Source organism: Rattus rattus, chromosome 1, assembly GCF_011064425.1.
Source record: "Rattus rattus isolate New Zealand chromosome 1, Rrattus_CSIRO_v1, whole genome shotgun sequence".
In the NCBI taxonomy this organism is placed as follows: domain Eukaryota; kingdom Metazoa; phylum Chordata; class Mammalia; order Rodentia; family Muridae; genus Rattus; species Rattus rattus.
In genome coordinates, this window is record NC_046154.1 from 96854594 (window position 1) to 96879909 (window position 25316).

The 25316-nt window shown below is 45.8% G+C and overlaps 1 protein-coding gene across 3 annotated transcripts in view; it reads right to left on the reverse strand.

Annotated features, from left to right (window-relative positions):
* Abca1 (ATP binding cassette subfamily A member 1) overlaps positions 1-25316 on the reverse strand; it is a 125496-nt gene that overhangs the window by 31283 nt on the left and 68897 nt on the right. For 2 of the 3 annotated variants that reach the window (XM_032903941.1, XM_032903933.1), the window contains 19 exons: positions 23345-23585; positions 21008-21147; positions 20557-20673; positions 16609-16806; positions 15714-15919; positions 14986-15162; positions 14320-14542; positions 12457-12678; positions 11300-11504; positions 10110-10223; positions 8520-8691; positions 7479-7610; positions 6024-6166; positions 5695-5832; positions 4979-5199; positions 3631-3703; positions 2530-2732; positions 804-852; positions 505-618 (listed from right to left, as the gene is read on the reverse strand). In XM_032903941.1, coding sequence (XP_032759832.1) covers positions 505-618; positions 804-852; positions 2530-2732; positions 3631-3703; positions 4979-5199; positions 5695-5832; positions 6024-6166; positions 7479-7610; positions 8520-8691; positions 10110-10223; positions 11300-11504; positions 12457-12678; positions 14320-14542; positions 14986-15162; positions 15714-15919; positions 16609-16806; positions 20557-20673; positions 21008-21147; positions 23345-23585 — 3088 coding nt within the window. Of the gene's footprint in view, positions 1-504; positions 619-803; positions 853-2529; positions 2733-3524; positions 3604-3630; positions 3704-4978; positions 5200-5694; positions 5833-6023; positions 6167-7478; positions 7611-8519; positions 8692-10109; positions 10224-11299; positions 11505-12456; positions 12679-14319; positions 14543-14985; positions 15163-15713; positions 15920-16608; positions 16807-20556; positions 20674-21007; positions 21148-23344; positions 23586-25316 lie in introns of all 3 variants that reach the window. The other variant, XM_032903924.1, reaches the window with a different exon arrangement.

Genomic DNA, 25316 nt, shown 5'->3' on the forward strand with positions numbered 1-25316 from the left:
CCTCACCAAAAGATGTCCAGAAACAAATGACTCCTAACTGAGGCACTTAGACAGTCTGCGGATTTGTTTCATTTCCTACTGCCCTTGTCCATCTCAACCTCACATGGACACAGACATCAAAATATGTATGTCAAAGAACACAACTTCCTCTTTGATTCCTTCTGAATCAAACACCCATTCAATACATTTTCATTCAAAGCTTGAGCACTTAAGTGTGCAAGAAACGGGGACCCTACAGAGGTGACAGTAAATAAATGGGTTCGGAGCATGGACGGGTCACTTTCTCATACCCATCTGAGAAAACTTTCTCTTAAGTGAAGTGATAAGGGTAGGCTTCTTCAGGTTTGACCAGATATGCCACATTGGAAAGGGGCTCTCATCTTTTCTACTTTTCTTTGGGACCTGTTAGGATCTTAGCCAAAGGCCATCAAAGAGAGAGCTAGGAAACACATAAAAGACAAACTCAGGTTCAAACAACAGAACAAAGACCCCGCCCGTGCGAACCTGGGTCTAGGTCAGAGTCATTCGGATCCACAGCGTCGTCCTCTGTAAATGGGTGCAGACAGCTCTGCTTGTCACCGAAGGCCCGTCTGTTTCGTCTTGCTGGCAAAGTACCGTCTACATAGGAAACAGAAGCAATCCCGCGGTTTGTTTATCTGTAGTAACAACAAACCTTCCCAGAGCAAACCCATACACTAAAACTGAGACTGCATCAGACCAATGCGAAGAGAAAGACCAACAGGGGTCAGCTCGGACAGTCTACAGAAAGCCTAGCCAGTGTGCGAGCCACTCAGCCAAGTTACCTGAGGTCTCAGCATCCACCCCACTCTCTTCAGCCACTTTGAGAAATATCTGAAAAATTAAGGCAGGATGCAATGTAAGAAAACACTTGCTTTATGAAAGAAGTTCTCACTCCCCAGATTAGATTATGGAATCCCACATTAGGTTCTTAAGATAAAGAAGGTGGAAGCCACATTTATCAATAATAATTTTAATCAGAACCACTTGAGAGTGATGTTGTTTGGGGCAGAAAACATTTCTTCAGGTGTGACAGCTGTCGGCTTAGGCAACTCTTTCCAAAATAAAACAATACATTCATTATGGCTGTGGAAGAAATTCATTCTGAGCCTGCAGAGAATGAGGGAAGTCACTTTTATCGGGTCTGTGCTCCCAGACCTTTGAGCAGGATAACACTGTGATCTTTTACTCAAGACAAAATGGCCACAAGGAAATGAGATTCTTATAATTAGAAATAAATATTATAGTACAGGGAAATCTGAACAAAGTCGCTGATTTCCAAACCCATCTACAGACCACTCTGTAGGAAGCACACGACAGAAGTTCAAAGTCATGTCTCCAGAAATCCCGACCAAAGGCACACGAGAGGAGCTTTGGAACCTCTACTGTCATCACAGATGTCTTTACTGCATAATCTACCCTGGGAACCAGCGAAGTCAGACAATGTTTACACCCAACCCAGGCCTCGAGGCTTGTGATGTTGGGTCTCTAAAGAGAAGCACTGCTACACAGTAAAGGAAACCTGGGATTTGAAGCCCCAAACCTCTGATTCATAACCCTAGATCAACTTCATAATTAATTCTCAACCTGCTTTGACCAGTAAATGAGCTTTCAACGTTTAAAACAAAAGGCCACCAATGGAGTGACACCAGTATACTGACCACACGCCAGGCCACGCCCCTACCCAGGAGTGGTCCGCCAATACTGATAGATTCCCATGGGCTTATTTTGTCTTTAAGAGAGAAAATCTGAAGTTGGGTAGGTAGAGAGGTGGGGATGAAGACATTGAAAGAGGGCCATTAATAATATATGGAAGATAGTCTCAAAGAATAAGTAAAAAAAATATTTAAAAAAAATAAAATAATGGGTTAATAAAAAATAAAAATAAAATAAAACAACGGGCTGGAGAGATGGCTCAGAAGTTAAGACAACTGACTGAGAACCTGTGTTCAATTCCCAGCCACCACATGGTGGCTCACAACCATCTGTAATGGGATCAGACGTCTTCTGGTGTGTCTGAAGATAGCTACAGTGTACTCGCATAAATAAATAAATCTTAAATAAAATTTAACAATAATAATAACAACAACAGCAACAATAAAATAGTAATAAAAGAGGCCAAAACTTGAAGGAAAGCAAGGAGAAGTAAGTGTAAGGGAGGATTTGAAGGAATGGGAAGGATGGGAGAAATGTTGTAAGTAAAGTATCATCTCAAAGGAACAAAACAAAAATACAAAATTATCAAGTTAAGCACCTAACTCCAACCGACTGTCCATAAATGTTTGTATTTCCTATGTGTGAGCATTGTCATCTGGCCACAACACTATTCACACCAGGGAGCAACCCTAACACTTCTCTACACTGCTGTCTCCCACTACCTACTCTCTTAAGTGTTTTACTGGGGACTAACATTACCCAGATGCCAGTGACTTAAACTCCCAGTAAGCGACTCTATAGCCATCTTGTTGCCAGGCAAGGCTGCTTCTCTGGCCGTGGGATCGTTGAGCTTACTTCTTCTAGGGTGGTCTCTGAGATGCCGTAACTGGAGATGCCCAGGTCTGAGAGGCGGTCATCAATCTCGTGGAAGAGCTCCACAAAGGCTCCCTCCTTAGCAGCTTCGTATGGCAGCACATAGGTCAGTTCGTGCCCAATGTCCTCCACCAGCCGGGCTTCGGACACATGTTTCCTGATGAGGTTGGAGATAGCAGAGACATCTGCAGGGACCAGAGTGTGAAGGTGCTCAGTCATCAGAGGCTCCACAGAAAGTGCCAGCTTGCCTCTCCCTTTCCCAACAGCTCAGAAGCACCACTTACATACCATATGTCCTAAGATGCTAACACCCATTGGCTTATTCCTCTCTGCCATGAGAACTCCCAGAAAGCAAAGACTGTTTTTAACTCATTCTTACATCCCTAAACCTAGCCACGCTTATAGGCACTAGGTGTCTGATGGCTAGGTGCCTGTGTCTAATGTGTAAGTACCAGGATTCTTCAACAGAATGAGTTTAGAAATCACAAGAGACCCTGCTCTTCTGTAAACTTTCAGATAAGGATATCCATGATTTACCTCAGGAGATGGCTAATCAGTCTGTGGGAGCAGAAACCTTCCTGCAGAAAGCCAACTGTTGGGACTGAATAGAGGTAGTCAGCCTAATATTTTTATTTCACATGTCACTGGTGATATTTGTCTCTCATAGGCACTGCTCTAGGGAAATCAAAATGCTATTCCTTATTTCCTGGGCTCTCACCTTTATTACATGCTGAATTCAAATCCCTTCTTACTGGTTTGGCCCTCCACATCTCATCCAGGATCTGGCTGAATCCACTCCCCAGTCCTCCAAGGTATTCCCCAACTCCCAGTCACATCTGTTCTCTGGAATATTGCCCTCCCAGCCCCAAGACCAAGCCCCATGCTCCCCAGCAAGTGTTAGGCCAAACCACCACCAAGCTGCATTCATTCCCGCAGCCACCCAGCCCAGCCCAGCCCAGCCCAGCCCAGCAGCAAACCTTGAGTCAGCGCCACCAGCCTCTGCACCTCTCCTCCTCTGCCTCCACTCTGCCCAGCTGCGGGGAGCTCAGGCACCACCTGAATAAGAAACCCCAGAATCCTTACCGATGGTCAGCGTGTCACTTTCATGGTCGCTGCCCAGGCCAGCATCAGAACTGCTCTGAGAAACACTGTCCTCCTGATGACAAAGAAGGAGGTGAGAACGTGGTCAGGGGTCAAGCTGGGCATAGCCTTCACCACCTTTGATGGGCAGAGCATCCGGGAAGTTCTACTGCATAAAACTAGAGCAGAAAGCTTTTCCAGGGAAGTGTGCAGCCAGCAGCCATGGCTTCAGAGGCCACTGCTCCCATGTATGTGCTCTATATAGATGGTCTCACTGACTAGGGTGAGAGAGATCAGCAAACTGAGTGACTGTCAACAGAACTGTGGTCACAGATCAATGCTACCACTGGTCATTTGCCAACATTCCCAGGTTGGGCTTTACCTGACCGCTTAGCTAATTTAATGCTTCCTTGCTGTGAATATGCATAAGACACCTTATTAACATACAGATAAGGACTCTGTAGGTCTGAATGGGGCCCAGGTCACCATGTTTCTAAAGAATTCCCAATGGAGACCGATGTGCTACACTTCAGACCACACTTGAATGAGGAGGCTCCAGTTAAAAGGAAAATAAATGGATACACGTTCAAATCAGGTGGGAGTCGGGGCAGGTAGCTGGTCTGGTGTGACCGACCACACAAGCACATCTCCGACACGTAAAAAAGAAACAAACCAGATCCAGGATTCTGGATGTAATGGTTATGAATTTGCTCGGAGATCTTGAATATGCTACAAATTCCTACAAGCTTCACTTCCTCCACTTTAGATTACAAACATAATACTGTCTTCCCTGAGTTGCTCTATACTTGAAAAATACAAAATAAATAGAACATATAAATAAAATTGAGTTGAAAAATGTAAAATATATAAACAGAACAAAAATGTACTAGTGCCATTATTTTATTTTTTCTAAACCCACAGGTTATCAGGGGTGGTGGGGTGTAAAATCAGTATATGGTAAATATTTGATGTTTCATAGCTTCAAAGCCAAGGTCAATGAGATTTAAGGCAACAAGCAGGAATGGTGGGGCATCTTGTAGCCAAGGCTCCTCTTACCTCTTGGCAAGTTCTCTTTTCTTTGAATGAATAAAGCCCTCAAAGGACTTTTCTCCATAACTCAGGGCACTTGCAGAGGGAATGTAGGAGGGGCTGCAACAGAACTAATGTGGCGGGAGCAGAGGTCTCCTGGGCCTGCCACACAGGAGCCAGGATGCACTGCAATAGGTCCACAAAGCAAGGGGAATGTTGCCACAATCTTAGCATCATGGAGCGCCCACGTACAAGCCATGTAAGCCAGCAAGCCCTGGCTGCCTCGTTCCCACACAAGCCTAACCACAAGACAGCTGCTCACCTTTTTCAGACAAGATACAGTACTGCTACTGTTTCTGCAGGAACTGAGGGACGATTCCACATCTTTCTTGACCAGGGTCAGGTAGTAACCCGTTCCCAACTGGTTTTTCAAAAACAGGGAGGAGCCCACACAACACAGCTTCCCATGGGAAATGATGGCAATTCTGTCCCCTAGGATGTCTGCTTCATCCATGTGGTGTGTAGACAAAATAATGGTGCGGCCTGCCAGGCACAAACACAAGGTGACGGGACAGTGGGATTTGTCAGTTCTCACTGATCATAGTGGCATGTACGACGGAGATGTCATTTATGAGAAAGACATTAGGAGGTCTTTAACCTTTGTAGATGTGACCCCAGGATGGCAAGGCTTGTGGGACAGCAGTTGCAACTGTCACAAAAAGGGGAGCAGTGTTTATTTGAGATCTTGCTCTATCAGGAGTGCGAAGAAGTTGACAGACATTCCCATTAGTCAGGGCCAACATGAATACGGACACCGTCTAACTACAACACGTTTGTGTGTGCTTATACTCTTTCTGCTCTTTTGGTAGGCCCTTAGATAATGAACGATATGTTTTAAGAATCTTGCCAAATTTGAGCTTTAAGGAGGCTGCAAACTTTTCTTGAGAAGCAACTCTGTCACCCTAACAAAACCAGCCACAATTCCTAAGAGCCCCTCTCTACCCCAGGTCATGATTCGAAATAAGTAACAGCATGTACCTTGTCGGTATTTCAGCAGGAGCTCCCATATTCCCCTGCGAGAGTATGGGTCCACACCTGCTGTGGGCTCATCCAGAATGACAACCTTGGATCCACCCACGAAGGCCAAGGCCACAGACAGCTTTCTCTGCATCCCACCTACAAGACAGGGAAGACAAATCCTCAAATGGTGACTGGAGGCAGAGTTGGTGAGAGATTACTGGAGCTACCCATCTGGAGACATAAAGAGGGATAGCCTTCTGTCACCCACTACCCAGGCTTAAACTCTGGGGTATTTGTCAGGAGAAGGAAGGAGAAGAAGAAGAGTAAGGACGATGCCCAGGGCTCACCAGAGAGCTGACTTGTTTTGCTTTTCAGCTTGCTGGGGGGTAAGCCAACATCCAGGGCCATCTGCTCCATCTCTGCTTTCACATGCTTCTCTGAGAGCCCCTTCAGGCGGGCATAGAACCAGATGTGCTCTTCGACTGTCAGCCTAAGGGAAAGAGGGGCAGATCAGCTCGGGGCCCAGCAGGATGGGTGTACCTTGGCACAGTTTTCTTCTCTTCCACAACATTCTTGCCTTTAAAAAAAACACTCAATTTCTTTAAAAAGGTAACCAGAAGGAAGAACTCTCGGTACACAAATAGTGAGGCACACAACGGAACATTTATATCCTGTAAATGAGACCCAGCAGGTCTCATCACAAGGCACCAGGCCATTAAAACTTTAAATTCCAGGTTCCCGATTCAGTTTTTAGTGACTATGTTGGCTCAGCACTCACTGGTGTGAATGAACCCCAATGGGTCTCAAGTTCTAAGTCTAATGGAAGGGAGGCCCTGGGAGGCCCAGAAGCCCAAGCCACTGAACTTAGATAAAAGGACCTTAAGACCTACAAGGTGGAAAAGGCTTTGCCTGTAGTCGAGGGCTCAGGGCATTCTTTGTTCCTCCACCAGAGAGTTCAGGACTTTCTCTGTTCTATATCAGGGCTCCTTGAGGATCCCACTTGCTGGGGGACAGGCTGGGTAGGAGCAAATGAATTGAGCAGGGAACGCAGGGACATTGTGCCAAGTGTCTTTTGAGGTTCTTGTGCCCTGCCTTAAGGAATATGCCGATTAGTCTAGACAGAAACTAGAGATACTCAGGAAGAGGGACCCTCAATTGAGGAATTGCCTCTACCATACTGGCCTATAGGCATGTCTGTGGAACTTTTTTTTTTTTTTTTTGATGGCTCAGCCCACTGTGGGTGGTGCCATTCCTAGGCAGGTGGTTCTGGACTATATAAGAAAGTACGTTAAATTAGCCATGGAGGGCAAGGATCTAAGCACCATTCCTCTGTGGTCTCTGCTTCAGCTCTTGCCTCCAGGTTCCTGCCTATGAGGTCCTTCAGTGATGGACTGTGACCAGAGAATTGTAAAATTAAGTAAACCTTCTCTTCCCCAAATTGCTTTTGGTCATTGTTTTATCGAAGCAACTGAAAACAAACTAAGAGCAAGGAGGACTGCATCACGAAGACGGCTGAGCTAAACAACAATAACAACAAAAACAAAACACAAAAAAAACCTCTCTAGTCCAGTAAGTGAGAGCATAGCTTTCTAAATCCCATCAGCCAACTGTACTGATGATATGGCAACTTCACCATTTCCCCCTGAAATCAAAAGGCAACCTGTCATTGTCTATCAGGAGAGGTACGACCTACCACTCCATACCCAAAGAAAGGAAAGTCTTTAGTAATACACTACTCAGAACACCAGGACTCCCAGGTCACAAACGGGGGGTGCTCCTCTCTACATGATTCTGCTACTCACATGTCAAACAACACATTATGCTGGGGACAGACTCCCAGGTTCTGCCGAATAGAGTTCATCTCAGATCGAATGTCCTTCCCCAGGATGTAGGCAGTGCCAGAAGTTGGGGGAAACAACCCAGTCAGTATTGACCTGAGGACAAGAGTAACAGAGGCAAGAATCAGGAAGACCCAGCCTTACCGTTCAGTGCTGCAAAGTCAGGGCGAGAAGAGCAGATCACACAACACTTGACACTCTATCCCTTCCTTTCTAATCTAATCCAATCCAATCTAATAGATGCCCACAGAGCAAAGAGGCCATTTGCTTTAGTGAGGAGCTAAGCATGAGCCTATGTCTTAGAGACAGGAGTTTGCTAGGAGCATCTGAAAATGTTACTCTTAATTTGCAAACGGGTGTGCTCCTTAAAACATATTTTGTATGCCTAACATTCTGTACAAAAAAAAAGAACAAGCAAGAACATATTGTTAAAAGATAGAAATGTTTGTGCTGCATAACAGAATTCCTGAGTATCTCGGTCATGGCCATAGTATACTGGTTTTACGTTGAAGAAGAAAGCTGGTCATCCCCAAAGATCAACCTCAGGAATGGCAGAAGGACCACATTGCAAACTGTAAGCAAACTATTGTATTCTATGGCCCTTCCTCTGTCCTCACAGGTCCCAGGGAAGGCAGAGGAAGAGAGCTGCCCAGGCCTTCTCTCATCTGCTTGAAGACAGATTTTCTAGAAGTGTCCATCTTCTTCTAGCTTGTTTGATCTCTTTCCAGTCTCTTGCTTCAAATCTCTGAACCAACGAGTTCAGAAACAGATAGCCTCAGATTCCAAGAAAGCTGGGGAATTCTGAGAACTGCATGGGGAAACTCATCAAAAGGTTCCTGCCTATTTTAGACTAAAGGAAAAACACCTAGCAAAATCTAGACCCCAGAAGGCATGCTCATGATTGACACATTTCTTCCCATCATGCTCTGCTCTTAGCCTTAGGTGTATGCTTCTAAGTGGGGATTTCCTGTGGCAGATCTTGGGAGAGCCACACCCTCTTCTTACATGGTGGTGGTCTTCCCCGCTCCATTGTGGCCCAGGAAGGAGGTGATCTGGCCCTCGTAAAAATTTAGCGCCAAGCCATCCACAGCAACCTTCATGCCATCTCGGTAAACCTTCACCAGGTTCTGAATGGATACCCCCAGCTTCAGGTGAGTGGGCTCCTCTTCCATGCAGACTGTGACAAAAGAAAGGAGACAGAGATGATCCTGCAGGAAACACACCTGGCCAATAGAGTGTAGAAATACAAAGGTCTATGCTTAGACCTTTAGAACTAGCTTCTGTCTGTGTTCAACCTTTAATGTTGCAGACAAACAGGAGATGAAATATTTTAAGCCTCTTGGGACACTCATGCTGATGAACGAAATGGACTTATTAAAAAAACATTAGTCTGTGGATGAAGAAAGGCTGCACAAACAATTAAAATACAGGATGTTAACAGACATTTTAGAAAAACATTAAAATAAACTAAAAGTGTCATGGATACCGTATTATGCAATAGTACTCATTAAGGAAAAACAAACAAACAAACAAAAAATGCCAATGAACTAAATATATCACAATTTGAGTGGATCTCAAAAGAATTATACCAAGCGAGAAAAAGATCCATCCACTCCCTCCCAAAAAATCAACTTGGCCTTCATGTGGTTCCCCAGCAACTGGAGCTATTCCAAAAGCTGCTGCCTGTACACACATGGTGGGATATGTTCTATTAGCTGGGCTGCCTTGTCTGGCCTCAGTGGGAGAGGAAGCACCTAGCCTCTCAGAGACTTTAAGTGTGGGGGTGATACCCAGAGATGCTCCCATGCACTCAGAGGAGAAGGGGGAGGGATTGTGGGGAGAGATGACAGGGAGGGGGCAGTGAGTGGGATGTAAAAGGAATAAATAAAAAAAAAAATAAAAAATTTAAAGTTGCATGTTATCTACACTAAGGAGCACCAAAAGGCAACCACTGGGAAGGACACAGAAGAGAGACCCTGAGAGCACAGGGAGGAAGCAGGCCTCCTTGACAATGGAGAGAGGAAGCAGATCTACTGACAACACAGGAAGAAAGCGGGCCACTGACAGTGGAGAAGGGAGCCACACTGAGCACAAAGTCACAAACAGAAAACCTGGGAAGAACTGGGGCACCTCTACCTGCAGTCAGGACCGAGGAGGGATTAGCACCCTACTTGAGAAAGGGTGGGAAGTTATGAAGCACAGGCTGGGTCTATAGCAGGCACTTGGTATCTACCGACAGAATCCCTGGGATAGACCACCACAGCAAGGCAGGTAGAGAGACTAGGTCCACAATGATGGCTAACTGTAGTTATTCCTTTTGGCTTAGTAGAGTAGCACGATTATCCGAGACGGAGAGATAAGGGTATACTGATCAAAATATACTTTGCTAGAAGAGGGGTGACAAAAGAACTTCTCCTCAGGAGGAGATACGGTTCCCACTAGGTGCGTGGGACGGCAATGGCATGGGTGCATTGGGAAAGGACCTACTGCATGGGATCTCTCCCCCTCGATTGTGGCTTTGGGATGATGTTAAATGCTAGACACAGGCTCTGCTCCACAGCAGGGGGGAGGGGATTTCGGGTCAGCAGTACTTACTTTCTGAAGCTCCCTTCTGGCTGGAACCAGGGTGGCTCTTCTCATCAATTTCCTCCCCAAACCAGTAGGACTTGGTACAAGGAAAATACCAGGGCCTGGGAATTCCGTACTGTCCTGAAAGCAAAGCACGGGTAGCACAGGCGTGACCCCAGCTGACGCAATCTCAGCGGTTCTGACGTTTCTTAGCCAGACCCTCTTTCTCCTTAGCACGCCCTACGGGGAAGGAGCGAACTGGAGGGAGACAGCTAACTCTCGGCCGAAACCTGCTGTACAGATCATATACTCTGCACCTCTCCATGGCTTCCCAACAACTCCCCAGGTGGTAATAGCATCCTCATTTGAGAGATGAGCAAAGGGTGGGACAAGTAGCTATATCCAAGGTCACTTACCCAAAAGAAAAAGGATTCTGAATTTGAATCTTTATCTATACATGCAAATTGCATGGTCAATGGGGGAAGTTCAGATATGGGTTTAAAAAAAAACATTACAAATGAGCTTCCTTGGAGGAGAGTCAAAGGGTGGCCATGAGCCTAACTTCACTCTCCCTAAAGTCCGTTCTCAGACAGAAATGTATCCCAAAGAGGGGTCCTGCTGTACTTGGTGAAGGTTAGAAAAGCATCAGATTTAACTGTTGGTGAATACTACTTTGCCTTAAGCCATGGGCAAGAGCCGAGACCCAATACATTATATTATTTATAGCCTGTTGTTAGGAGATAGATTCTCCTAGGGCTTCTTCTTTTGGGGACATAGAACTAAGAACCCAGTCAATACTGAGAAACCTGCAGGACTCTGACCTAGTGTAGCCCAGCTGAGGTCATCCCCAAGCACTGACACTTAACAGACCATGACCTTAGCAAGTCGCTTAAATTCTCAGTTAAATCTCTCTCTTAGAAACTGTTTACAATAGGAAACAGTCCAGAGTAACCTTCCGAACCAGAGCCTGTAAAGTACTTGGCTCGGCACCTGGCACACTGGGCTCTAGATATTAGTAGCACAGTGGTAGTGACACATGTGCTTCAACACAGGTGCCTTTCCTTGGACTATTTGTTTTACACAAGCTTAAAGACCAAGCCAACTCCCGGGGAGTTCCCTCATCCTTCAGCAACTGCAACACAAAGAAAGGAAGGACCTCCAGGCAGAAAGCTGCTTTCCCCATCAGTTAGCCAAAGCAATATGGAAGCTGGGGGTACCTGGGAAGACCGCTTCGATGTACCATGTCATCACGCCATAGATGAAGGTGTCAAATAGCATCATGGACACTGAGGTGGTGAGATTGAAGCCATCCTCCTCCACTGGGCTCTTAAAGAGATTGTCCCATTGGACCCCGATGCCTTGCTCCTCAAAAAGAGCGAAATACTCACAGCCGAATCCAAAAGCCACAGGAGACAGCAGGCTCTGAGAGGAAGAGGCAAAAGGAACCGGTCTACATTCTTGACTCTCTCATTTTTTCTCTTCTGATGTAAATTCCACCTTGAGAAGTTTGACTTTGCAAACTTCAATTATATCAATTATAAGGTACCTAAGTATTCTCCTAGAGTCCCTTTGGAGAAGCGGACTCTCTTGCAGCATATAAAATGATTTCATTTCTAAGCGCTCATTATGCAGACACGTTTCAGAAATGTATGCATGAGAGCAGGTGAGACTTTAGAACTGTATGCTTCCCAAGATATTACAAGGCTCAACGATCCTGTCCTCCCATCCAGCCTCATACTGACATTCATCAAGGACTTTTTTCACTGATGGGTCATTGAATATTCAGGATCAGAGAAGTCACTTTAAGGCTTCACATCTAAGAGACTCAAGCTTTCGGCACTCGGAGCATGCCGAGAGCCTACTCATATCTTATCAGTGGCCCAGCAGGGCAGGTAGTGAGTGGTTCTTACTGGTATTTTCACATGCACTACACCTACATTGCACAAAAGACAAAAATGTCCTGGACAGGGATCTGTGTGGGAGGGTAAGTCCTGTTTGGTTTTCTTCAGTCTGGAAAATATTACCCAAGTCAAATGACACAATGAATACAAGACAAGGGATGAGAAGGAACCATTTGTGGCCTCAAGCTGTCCATGGACTTTGCTGTGAGCTTTTGATGGCCAAAGAGCTAGAAGATCAGTGGGGAAGGGGGGACATGGTATCTACTGCATAAACTAGATCCAATGTCTCTTATCTCCAACCAGTTCAAGGCACAATCTGATGAACTCTGGCAAAAATCAAATCCAACCAGAATTTATCCTAAGGGCAAAGGAGAATCAATTTAGTAAGAAGGGAGAATGGAAGGATTATCCAACACCCTGGGGAGGTGGGGGGAACCAGAACTGCGTCCTCTGCAGAGGGATCAGTTACTCACAGCAAAGATCTTGATGGAGAAGCCCACATAGTCCTGCCATGCTACACACAGCACATAGGGCAGGTACAGCGTGAAGTAGATGATGCCCCCACAGGCTGCTGCCAGGTTGGTCCGGGAGAAGAGTGTGCTAATGAGGAAGCACTGTAGAATGGTCACCACGGCAAATACAGAGAGGAAGACGAACACCACGCTGGGGTCACTATAGGGCAGCAGGTCTCCTAACTGGAGAGGAAGAATCTGGATAAATGTATAGCCTTGGCAAGCCTGGTCACTTAATGTGATCATAATGCTGGTTTTTACACAGAATCCTTTCAGAGATAATTCAGGGGAACCATGCTGCTCGATTTTCTGATGAGGAAATGAAGCCCAAGAGAAATAACTTTCTGGAGAGATTACGCATGAAAAATCACAGCAGAATTATTATGGTTAAGACAAAGTCCAGGACTTTCTATACTTGATCTTAGTGGATAATTTTCTTCTCTGTCTCTCACAGAGATAAAGAAATTTGGTTCCTCCTTGTCTAAGGACAACTATTGCCTCTAAGAAAAAAAGTCGTGTGAGACAACAGCCCATGCATTCTTTCTCTCCAAAAGCCTAGGAAAAAGGCCAGGGAATCTGAACTTTTCCCTGGTAAATACAAAGTCTTCATTCAGACTCTCATCTAAAGTTCTGTGGATATTCTGAGCTCTGAGCTCATCGGTAGTCACCGCAGACACTGAACCAGGCCCTGTCAACACACAGCTGACTTAATCAGTTCCCACACACTAGCCAGAGGATCCCTACCCTTGCCACAAGGCTTAGGTCCTTGCCCTCAGATACCAGAGCATGAGAAAAGAATTTGTTTCAGAACAACATGCAAATAAATCTTGGTTCTGTCATCCTTGGGTGCTTTAGTGAGGCTCTGACTTTCCCTGAGCACTCAATGGGTTACTGTAGGGAGGGTACACTGAGGCAGCTTAGAGCATGTTCTCTGACCAGTGCTTGGCATCAGTGAGTGCTTGTATGTAATATATAGTAGCTGGTATTAAGATGAATGTTACACTCTCTTGCTTTCTTAGAAAACACTAACTTTTATAAGAATCATCTTCGTATGAAATAACCGTTGAAGCCAAAAAGCTTAAGGGTAGATTTGTGTATGAGGCAAAACGTCAGTGCCCAGACTCCACTTTAAGGGAGGACATCCTTGACTACAGGAAAAAGGCATTGAGATGTTAGTACCTCTGTTGTCATAATTAGGAGAGCCAACAGGCCCTGGAACGCCCCTTTGGCTGGCGAGTCCCACGAGCCCCCATCCTGTGACCAGCTAAAAGGGGTAGAGGATGTCAGGCCTTGGGAATAAAAATCTGGACTTCTCAGCTCAACGAGGGAAGCTCTTGGACAAGCTGTATGTTCTCCAGAACACCCCACTGGGCTGTTGAATCATGGCTCAACTCCTCCCTCTGCGTGACCCAGCCCGTGCTCCGTCCCTCCAGATACTAATCCCTAATAAATACTCATATTCCAAAGTCTGCCTCAGCCTCTTCCTCCAGGGAGCCAAACCTTTAATAGTACCTGACTTTCTGACTGTTGAGTTTACGAACTTGGAAATACCCCCGACACACACACCCAGTACCCCTATTCCCAAACACACAGTGCGGTACATGTAATCTGCGCTTCTTCAGAAGCACGAGCCTTGGGTTCTAGCTACTTAAGCTCCTAACTAGCCCAGTGTGTTGACTGGGACAAGTCATTACCCCTCTCTGGATTTTCCTCAATTCAGAATGGAAGGAAACACACATGACACAGAAATCCCTTTACCCCTTGGCTACATTATTAGGCTCGTCAAGAATTCCTTGTCAAGGAGAGTGAGTGAGTCCACCTTACCTTCAAGATGATCACCAACAGGCCAGCGCTCACGAGCAGAGGGATGAGGCTGCTAATGAACCAGCTAAACCATAGGATGCCATTGTCCAGGCCCATGATCCGCATGGTCTCCTTCAACCGAGCCTCCTTCTCATACACAATGCTCTTGATGATCACAGCCACAGAGTAGATCCAGGCCAGAGTCATGAAGAGGGGCATTGAGCGGCTCATGACCCGCAGAAAACTGGAGGCACGGAAAAAAGGTATGAGAAAGAGGAAACAGTAAACCGGGCACTGATCCAAGACCTTGCATACTGAAGGAAAAACCACATCAGGGTTGCTCAAGAAAGGCCCATTGAACTCTCAAATGGACAGATGTTTCGTTAGAAGTAGACAGAGATGCGAACCTGGGCTTCAAAGTATAGCCATGCAAATTTTCTTTAGGGGCTCACCTTAATAACTAGGAAATGGTTAGGGTAATGTTAAGATAAAGGTAAATTACTTTACTAAGTACTAACACAAAGGGTAGGAGCAGAACCCAACCTGGTCTTTCTCTAAAGGTCAGTGTCTCTAGGATCTCCTATTGACTTGTTTTCCCTCTCATACCGTGTAGGACATGCATATAACACACACTCTCTACAAGGACCTGGTCATCTAATGAAGATGTCGGCTTGTTGGTACACTCACATGTCATCAACATAACAGGGGTAGGGCATCTGTTGCACATAGACGCCCGTTTTCTTCTCAGTCCCCGTCAGCACTCTGATGATCGCCTGCTCCACCACATCCTGCAAGTAGGCGAAGCCACCCCAGACATAGCGCATATCTTCAAAAGGGTCAGCCCGGGGACCAGGGTCCCAGTACCTGAAACCAAACCTCAGGTGACGAAACAGTCCTACAAAGCACACCCTGAAAAATCCAATTCCCCCACACTTCCTTGGCCACTCTTCCTATTTCCCTACCTCCCATTCTTATTACAGTTGACAAGTACATAGATTCTTGGATAGAAATAGTCAAAATGGACACTCCTTATATATATCCATACTCCTTATGGGTATATTTTTTCTTTTCATTTTACTAGTGACTAACGCTGCATCTGCTGGACATACTGGAATTCCCTTACAAGTTGTCTGCCTCTTCTTATAAAAATATGTATGGCTAGCAAGGAGACCCCTAATGGCTTTCCTTTCTTTCTCCTGACTTTTAAGTCCTTTAGCTTAGTCTTTTGAACAGGAACATGGAAACAGAAAGACTAATATTTTATAGCCTTTGTATAACAGTCCTCAGCAATAGAGTGTTTTACCAAAGTCGTGCCGTGGCTGATTTGTTGTTGACATTCCTCAATAAAGAACCACCAGTCATAAAAGTCATCCAAATTACGTTCTTGAGCTTTGCAAGACTGCGTTTCACCTTACCCATCCTTGATCTTATTGGTTCTCTCAACGTTGTCAATGTCCATCCGGATCTTGTACTTTACATGGTGGGGCAGCTCCACACTATCAGGAGTGATTCCTGTGAACACGATACCAGCCCAGAACTTCCTCTCATCCAGCAACTCCATGGACTTGTTGATGAGCCTGACTTCTGTTGGGATGGGCTCCAGCTTGTTCAGGTTGACACACTGACAGACGGAAGGAAACCTCATTAGAACTGGGAACCAGAAAGACAAGCAGTAGCCAGAACTCAGCCTCCTTTGAGAGGCAGGAACTAGCTGCCTGTATTCTTAATCTGTACCATCTCTAACGTAGCCTTCCAGGTTTCAGCCAAGCTTAGAACTGAGATTTGAGTGAAAGACTGAAAGTTACTTATATTGCTTTGTGTGAGGGAATGACTCTCTTTAACAATTTTTATTCTCTTAGCAACATGTCTTAGCAAAGTCAAGTCACCTCGACTAAGCAACTAGAAATCAGATAAGAAAAGATTCTAGTCAGCCTTTTCTCTTTCCATCATTTTTAGGATTAAAGATTTAAAGTTTTATCTGTCCCAAATTAGATTAGATAAGTTTCATAAATAATGCCTTTATAATAGAGCAGTTTATTATCATTAGGATCTAGAATATCAAAACAGAGGGAAAGCTAGAAGATAATGGATAGAAACACTGGGGTCGATCTGAACCAAAGCTAGACGTAAGCTTATTCGCTCGTTAAGCCATTCATCTAGTGTTTATCTTGCTCGCCAGGCCTGCAGGATACAGCTGTACGTGACACTACACATTCGTTCTAAGCTCTCCTTCTGCCTATAACTATTGCAACAGCTCAAAGGAAAAAAGGCCCCAGACTTTGCTAAAAGGTGTGCACAGCAGACCCTCACCTCCATGAATCGAGATATCGTCTGGATTGCCTGGTTGGTCTCATTGAAAGCTTCTCTCCATGTATACACAGAGCCATTTGGGGACTGAACATCCTCTGGGTTCTTGGCCAGAAATGCCATGATGTCTTGGGCAGTCCAATCTAATCCATCCAACTTCCGTTCCCAAAACTGGTCATTGCCTCTGCTGTCCAACATCGTCTGCCATTCCAGGAAGAAAATGTGAACAGTGATCATCAGGTTCGTGGTAACGAGCACATTTGACCAAGATTGGAGTCTGACATGATTGATGTTGACCAAGGCTAAGGGATGAGCTGAGACACAAAGTCAGACCTCTGCCTTTGAAGTTCACAGGCTTCCCACTGCACCAGACAGCTCACGTTAACTGTTTCAACTCTAACAGGAGCAATAGTAGGTGCTGAGGGATCTATAGGCATCAGAACTTACACAACTCCATCAGAGTGTGGCTTTGGTACTGCCCCTCTCACGAACAGGAAAATGGAACTTCCGGGACGTTAAGGTAGCTCAGGAGCAGGAAAGCGGGCGTTGATTCCAGCACACCCACTGCATGGCACCCACCTCTCTTTGATGGTGCCAAATAAAACCCCTGTCTCTAGACTGAGCCCACTTTTAATGCTTAGTTCAGGGAGGTAATACTGCTGGCTAATCCAAATATAAGATGGTCTTCCTAACTCCAGGACATGGGGATGATACAAAGAAAAGGAAACCTGTTTCCCATCACCCATCAATGTGAAAAGGGTAAGCCATTCTGTCCCTCAACCAACCAGTTCAGGGGGACTGGGGTAAAAGTCTTCACAAATGCACTGCTGGGAAAGCGAGGCCACTGCTGACTGGGCAGAATGGAAACACAGCCACCATGCTCACTTCCCAGTTTCCAGGGGGAGGGGGAGGTCCTTGCTCTACTGAGCAGGATCTCCAAAAGCCAGAAACCCACACCTCCTTCATCCGTCTTCTCTTCACCAACCTTGCAAGCTTTCCCCCTAGGTGGCTTCCTCTTTGCTGTTTTAATGGTAACATAATGATTTCACAGAGTGCGTCTACCACAATTTCATTAACTACTCCTGCACTGCATAGCATCTAGTCTATTTCCAATTACTTACAATAACAATTATTTCAGTAATAACGTTTTCTCTCCCATGATGTAGGACGCATCCCCGGGGATGTGTGTGAAGCAAAGGTACAACAAAGGACACACTCATTCTAAGTGGGTTTCGAAACTTCCATTTCAAAGCGCTTTCCATGAGGGGATAAAACAATGACCCCTGTCACCAGTGAGGGACCAGTACAATTTTATTTATTTTTCTTTTTGTCAATGGATGCAAAAACTGTACCTCGCAAGAGTCCACGGAGGTTACCAATTCCAAAACTACTTTATTTGGATCCTTGGAAGTAAAGAACAAGTAAGATCAGAGAAGAGGGATAGTGTCATTGGGCTGGGTCCTGCCCAGCGTGGCGTCTCAGCCCTATGGAAAGAGAACAGCCAGACCAAGAGGCAGTGCCCAGTGAGACCACGGACTCTAAAGCACCTCTAGAAAGCCTAAAGGAATGGAAGACCTAACGTTTCACATAAAATGCTAGACAGGGAGAAAGCAGGGCCTGGAGATGAAGCACCAGGTCCAGTTCAAAACAATTTTTTTTTTAAAGCGGGTTAGGTCAGGGGGTTCTTAGACATAACAGAAAACTGTCTCCAGATCTGGAGGGGGGTACAATAAGAGCTGATAAAACCAGAAGCAACAGGGAGATGAGAGCATAAGGCAGCAAAGTGGGCATCATCTATGTGCCAGGTACCAAGATGCTGAGGACTGAGAAACCCAAGGCGGTGGCTTAAAGTAATACTCCTCGGGTCAGGGAAGAAAGGATGGGGTAAAGCTTCTCTGGTTTCCACTGATGAGGTGGCAATTCCTTACCATTGTCCCCAGGCCAATCATCCTTCTGTATTGCAGACCCCAAGAACCACCATTCTGTTGGTCTCTCGACAGCCCCTGCCAGTCCAGGTAAAAGTCAAGACTCTCCTGTACCCTCTTCTCCCTTCCTTTCTACCACAGTTGCAGCCACGCCCCCTCTTCTGTGCTCAGCCCTTGCTACTGAGCCATTCAGTCTCTGACGAGCTCAGTCTCTGCCTTGCACCCATCTTTCTTCTAGAATACTGCATCTACATCTCCACTTGCTTAAAACCATCTGCTGACCCCCTCTGAATGTAAAGATCTTTACAGCCCCCACCCCAGGCTTTTCCTTCCCGCCTCTGCTGCTTCACGTCGACTACACTGTCAGCATTCTCCCTAGTGAATCCCTAGTGAATGCTCCCTTATAAGGACTTGTCCCTTAAGAACCAAGAGTTGAGCAATTGTAGCCTCCAAAGCAAACCTTTGATTTAAAAGCAGCGAAGGCCAGGCATGGTGGTTGGTATCTGGAATTCCAGCTCTGGGGGAAGCTGAAACAGGGGAATGGCCTGAGTCTGAGGTCATCCTGGGCATATAGTCAGTTGCAGTCAAGTCTAAGCTACACTGTGAGACCCTGCTTTTGTTGTCCTTGTTGTTGTTTGTTTGTTTGTTTATTTTTAAAAAAGAGTAGGGAAAAATCTACATATGTCCAATTCAATTAAAATTCTCTTAAATCCCTTTACTGTCAGACAAAGAACAAGTTCAAGAAGTAGAAATATGGATGCCAAGGAAACAAGGCCTAGGGTACACGTTGCCATGCGTCCTGTGGGAGGATCCCACGAATCTCTCAGAAGAGAAAGACTGGAGCTCAAGGGAGAACAATGTGCCATCAGTGCCATGACTCGCCCTGAATGCATAAGACTTTGCTCTTGATTTTCTCACCCAAGCCCCGTGTGTACAAAGGCTCCAAGTTAAGCATTCTGCACGGGTGTAACAGCACTGATGTAATCAAAGGAGGCTCCGGCTCCTTCATCTCCAGATGCGCTTTGATCATTAACTTGTCCCCCAAGGGGACCCAGAGCACCCCTAAACTCCAAAGAAGCACAGCCTCTAAAAACCCAGTAACCTTCAGGAACAAAGGTTCGATTCCAGAAACCAGGCAAACATCCTCCCTTGCTTCTTAATGGCAGAAGAAATAAAAGCAAGTGGTCTTCCTCACCGTGGTAATAGGAAGTTGTCTAATGACCCTGGCTGAAGCTGACACAGGGATGAGGCGGTTAAATGGCTCACCCATTGGTGCAGAGGAGACACTGAATGTTCAGGCTGCTCTCCCTTTGAACCTCGTTATGTCTGGAGTATGCATCCCTTTCAAGTGGCCCCCACGTGTTAAGGGCAATTCCCTCCACTCCACGGCAGTGGCTGGGGTACTGTATTCTTGCTGTGCCTGAAGAGCCAGTCTGCCTGACCGGTCTGCATGCCAGATCACGCTTCTGTTCCCTCCTCCTGAGACATGGCAGGATAAAGAAGATACGGGGTGCCTAGCCGAGTGACTGAAGCCCAAATGAAAATACTCGGGGGGCTGGAGAGGTGGCTCAGTGGTTAAGAGCACTGACTGCTCTTCCAGAGGTCCTGAGTTCAAATCCCAGCAACCATGTGGTGGCTCACAACCATCTGTAATGGAATCCAATGCCCTCTTCTGGTGTGGCGGAAGACAGTGACAGTGTGCTCATATATAATAAAATAAATCTTTTTAAAAAAAGAAAAGAAAAGAAAATACTCAGGTGTCCTGCAAGCACCAAACTCTACTTCCAATTTCTGATTGTCACTGGGTTTTGTGCAAAGCTCCTACTGAACCATGAGGGACATCGATGCAGGCATATCCAGGGCTATCACTACACTGAGGCCTTTACTTCTACAGAAGCAGTGGCTATGTGGCTTCAGCTAATCTCAATTGCTTTAACGTACAGAACTTTTATCTCAGGGATTTCTGGGAAGATGTCCAGAAACCTTTTCTAGATCAAGCACGCAAAGCAAGTAGAGAGTCACTCACCCGCACAAGGTCCATCTCTTGGCTGCTCTCCATGAAGGTCCAAATTTGGGGGCTGAGTTCTTCCCACATGCCCTCCAGGTCATGGAACAAAGCCAGCTCCTGAAAGGTCTTGTTCACCTAGAGTCAGGGAACCAGGATTTGTACAAACAGAAGAGAGGCAGGTGTCGAACATTTAGAGGTTGCCTAAAAAGCACCATCTATTCCAGAAAACTCTGCCCAGTCCTTTTCCTTCCTCAGGCAATCTGTCCTATAGCTATATTTCAAACACTCAGGGCTGGGGGTGTGGCTCCCAAGATTACATGTGGATTTGGTTCGGTTTGGTTTTGACTATTTAAAGAGTCCCATTACAGCCAAAAATATACCCAGCATACTCTATCTGAAGCTGTCTTCACTTCCTACTCCTAAGTCTGGGAGGACTCCGGGGACACAGTCCTAAGGCTGGACAGCTTACCTCAGCCATGACCTGCCTTGTAGCTGGTGTGTCAGGTGTATACAGAATCTTCCCAATGAGCAGTGGCTTGAGTGCCTTCCAAATAATTCGAGAAAGAGGACTAGACTCCAAGTTCTTCATCAAATCATTGCAATAAGGAGCTACAAAGAAGACAGAAGATGGACAGACATTCACTTCTATATCATAGCCAATTGCCAACAGGAACTTAGAAGTTTTAGGGGGCCATGCAGCCAGTCCAGTGTGCAAATCCCCCTCCCCCGATCACCTAACAGTCATGAAGCGGCTAGCTTCCTCTTATCTGAGCCTCAGTTTGTTCCACTGTAAAAGGAAAGTTTGAAAGCTCATAACATCTGCTCGACAGAGTCATGAAGAGGATTAGATGAGGTATTTCCAGTGAGGTCTTTACTTGGAGCTTGAAATAAGCAGGTCCTCTCTCGGACCACATCTGAGCTGATCTAAAGGAAGGTCTTGACTACGCATGCGCCATCCCAACTCTAGCTCCACACTCTCATACCAGCCCTGCGAGCACAAACAGGATTCTTCCTGGGGAAGCCAGAGGGCTGTGTTTAGACTTTGGTTTCAAGAAAAAGCCAAGTATTTCCTTAGTAACTAAGAGATCCTATCGCGAATAATATTTATATTTAATAAAAGTTCCAAACTGAAATATCCAACGTTCAAACGGACAAAACGGGCTTCACTCAGATACCATGCTACTTCTACAGGCTGTTTGCCAAATAAATGATAAAATGATAAGAAAGATAATACAATGAGTTGGGGGACATACTGGAAACGAACCCCTGGTCTCACTCATGGTACGCAAGTTCTCTGCAGTTCTGTCACAGCTCCAAAGCTAGAATACTTTTCTGAAGGAAGCTCGCCCTCAATTATATCTGTTGTGTAAGCAAGAGACACCCTTGGATGGCTGTGCAGGTTGGGGAAGAAGAGAAGGTTTCATAAAACTGCCTACACCACCATCTTCTTCAGGTTTATGAAGCAACTAGGAGAGTCCGAGAGCGCTGTGCCCCAGAGAGCACCGGCTCTGTGTCACAGCCACACGTGCCGCTCTCTCACTTCTTACCTGTGGCTGGAAATAGAGATTGGCCCAGCTGCGTGGCGTACTCAAGGCAAAGATGCCATTGTTAGGACAGTGCACTGGACATACGCTACATAGGACCAGACGCGGGACACTGCCCAAGTGTGGCAACTGGACGTAGCGTTACTGGTTTCTCACAAAACAGGCAGGCGACCAAATGTCTGAGTGTGACAGTGCATACATGCCACCATTAATGAGATAGTTCACCTCAAAGAGCCAGGCGGCTGTGGGCTTGGATCCCAGCTCGCAGAAATTACCCAGGAATGAAGCTTTAACCTCTGGGCCTATGAAATTGGGAGGTTCCAGAACCTTCCTTGCAGGGTCACTGCGAGGATCAAATAGGTAATTTAAACAGAATGCATTATGCATAGGAAATTTTGCTTTAATGTTGGATTTCCTTGCAGTTGTTGTAATTGCTATTATTGCCCTCTTTTAGGTGTTTATTATAAAGCTTACCTCACAGTAGTATAATAATAATTATAATTATGGCAATAATATAATTATTATACTATTTTATAATTATCCTATTCTGTAATAATATACTATTATGTAATAATGATAATTAAAATATAATAATTGAAATAATATAAAATTAAAATATCTCATTATTTTAACAAAGTTTTCTGGCTTTCCTCTGGTAAAAATGGTATGTATTTAAAGTATACAATCTGATGTTCAATACATGTATCTGCTGTCGTGATTAACCCAGTCAGGATAATTAATGTCTCCATTACTTCGTGTAGATGCCCACTGCATCTGTGCAGTAACATTGAGATGAACCCCCTTACAAAGTTTAAAGATATAAAACAGTGTTACCACACCCTCACTCCGCTATCCATTTCATCTCCAGAGTCATTCTCTTTGCACAAGTGAATTCTGTATTCTAACCAAGGCAGCCCATCTCTCTATCACCCTCAGCAACCTCTTTTCTTAGCTGCTTTGTGTAGCTTTTCCTTTTAGAGTCCACATATGAAAAGAGCTGGGGAGACTGGCTATCAATCACTCATTCATCTTTTTGGTATTGTTACTAAACACCTGAGAGAGAACAGGCCCCTCCATTCAAAGAACAGAGAGTGATTCCCTTATCAAGGACTCTGTACTTGAGGAGCAATGTCATGAGAGCAAACAGAGAGGACAACCTTTGCTACTACACGGAATAAAGGAATGCTTGAGAGAACTGGGTGACATAGGCTGAGTCCAGACCCAAGCTAGGGATGAGGGCTTTGGTCTGCACAGCCACTCACTTGTAGAATTGTCGTAGAAGGTGTCCGTGTCTTCCTCGGTGCCATTCCCTCCGAAGAGGGCTTTGTAGTTGTTATCCTCGTACCAGTTGAGGGACTTGATCTTCAGGCCCCCGCCCTCTGGGTGACCACAGACGATTCGGGACACAGCCTGGTATATCTGGGTGGAGGAGCCCGAGTTGTTCACGTTGGTCAGAAACATCACCTCCTGCCGCATGTCGCTCCAGCTCTTTGTGCTGAAGAGCTGGTGTCAGGGTGAGAAGAGAAAGGAGAGGGCACGGGGAAGGGACAAGAGAGAAGCAAACATTTTATTTTCATAACCTAAAGTAACGCTGTAGAATATACTGTGTCTAACATCATTTTAAGGCCCTGTGGTGATTACCCAGGGCTTTCTTCCCTCCGTCTGTGGTCCTGGGACTGACAATGTTTTTTTACGGCATTATCCGCAACTGGTGGCTTCTCCTAGCACCCTCCTGAGGAGAGAATTCCTGCACATTCTCCTTCACCATAGCTCACACTGTACCCTTTCTCTGTGACTTGACCTTGGCTCACAGGAGAGGGTAACCACTCATCTTCCAGGCCAAGAAGAGCCGTTGTACCTGAGGCCATCGCAGTGACCAAATGGAACAGAGCCATCTGTTGCAATGTCCCCACCCTCCCTTATTCTTGCTTCAGCCTTTTCCTCAGTCTAACAGCAAGGGTGTAGACATTTTGCAAACATGAAGCCACATTACATACCCTCTTTCTCACTCCTCTGGCCTCCATCGTGGACCTTAGGTGTATGTTCTCAAGCATGCTCTTTCCTGGACTTTACCTCTGCTGCCCTGTGCAGAGCGTCCTAACCGCTCTAGAAATGCAGCAGCTCTGTCTCTGCAGTCACCTCATGCCACTCTCCTTAAGGTGGCATCTCATCCCTCTTTCTACTGCCTCCCTTACCTGGTTCATTTTCTTTTTCACTGCCCAGATTCCCATGGTCACATATCAGCTGACCTGTTCATTTCTGACGTCCACCCTTCCATGAACTAAATGACGGCAGTGAGGTGACAATGCTCAATGCAGAGTTGCGATAGCTAGCAAGGTCAAGCACCTGGCCCGTGCTACGTGTCTGTGATACCACCTCCATTCTGCTTCTCAGGCTTGTCCTGCATGCTTTCTCTCCCACCCACATATGATAATAATCTCAGCTCTCACTCATCCGTATCGCCCCACTGTCAGGTCCACTAATGCACGTACTCTCCAAGGCTCTCTGGCCTACTGTAGTCATCACGGGAGTTTGTAATGAATTCTTCGAAGGAGCAAACCAGAACATAAGCTTCAGAGTTTAGGGGCCCCCAAGTTCAAGTTCCACTGTGATCAATTAACTCTCTAGAAGACTGTGGGAAAAGTATACGACTTTTCTGAGCCGCAGTGCCATCTGTGAAATGGGTACAATAAGAGGTGCCTCACTGTACCATGAGGATGAGTGAAGCAAATGCAATTAAAGAGTCCCAGTCCATCTGTGATACCTTGTCTTTTCCTGTCAACAGTTGAGCTTTGAACATAGTAACGTTCTTTCTTTCTGAACACGGACCAAGCAAATGCATTTCTTATTTATTACTCAGAGAAAGGGTCAAGTGAAAAGTGATCGAAGTAGCTTGAGGGTGAACTCTTGGGAGAACTGGGTGCCCATGACTGACTGGAGCAGGAGTAAGCAGGATCCAAGAGACAGTGAAGAATAATGTACACAGTTCATCAGCCAGAGGTTTTCCACCCATTCAGCCACTGGGCACGGCAAGTGCTTCTAAATTATTTTGTTCTAGCCCAGAATAAAAGCAGGTACAACACCAGAAGAGAAAGTTGCTGGAAGAAACCCTGAATTTACAGGTGTCACCCCTACCGCCCATCCACCCGGCCACTACTATGTCCACTTTGCTTTCTCTGGGAACGAGGAGCAAAGAATGAGACAAGGAGGGGGACCTTCCAGAGCAGTGTCAAT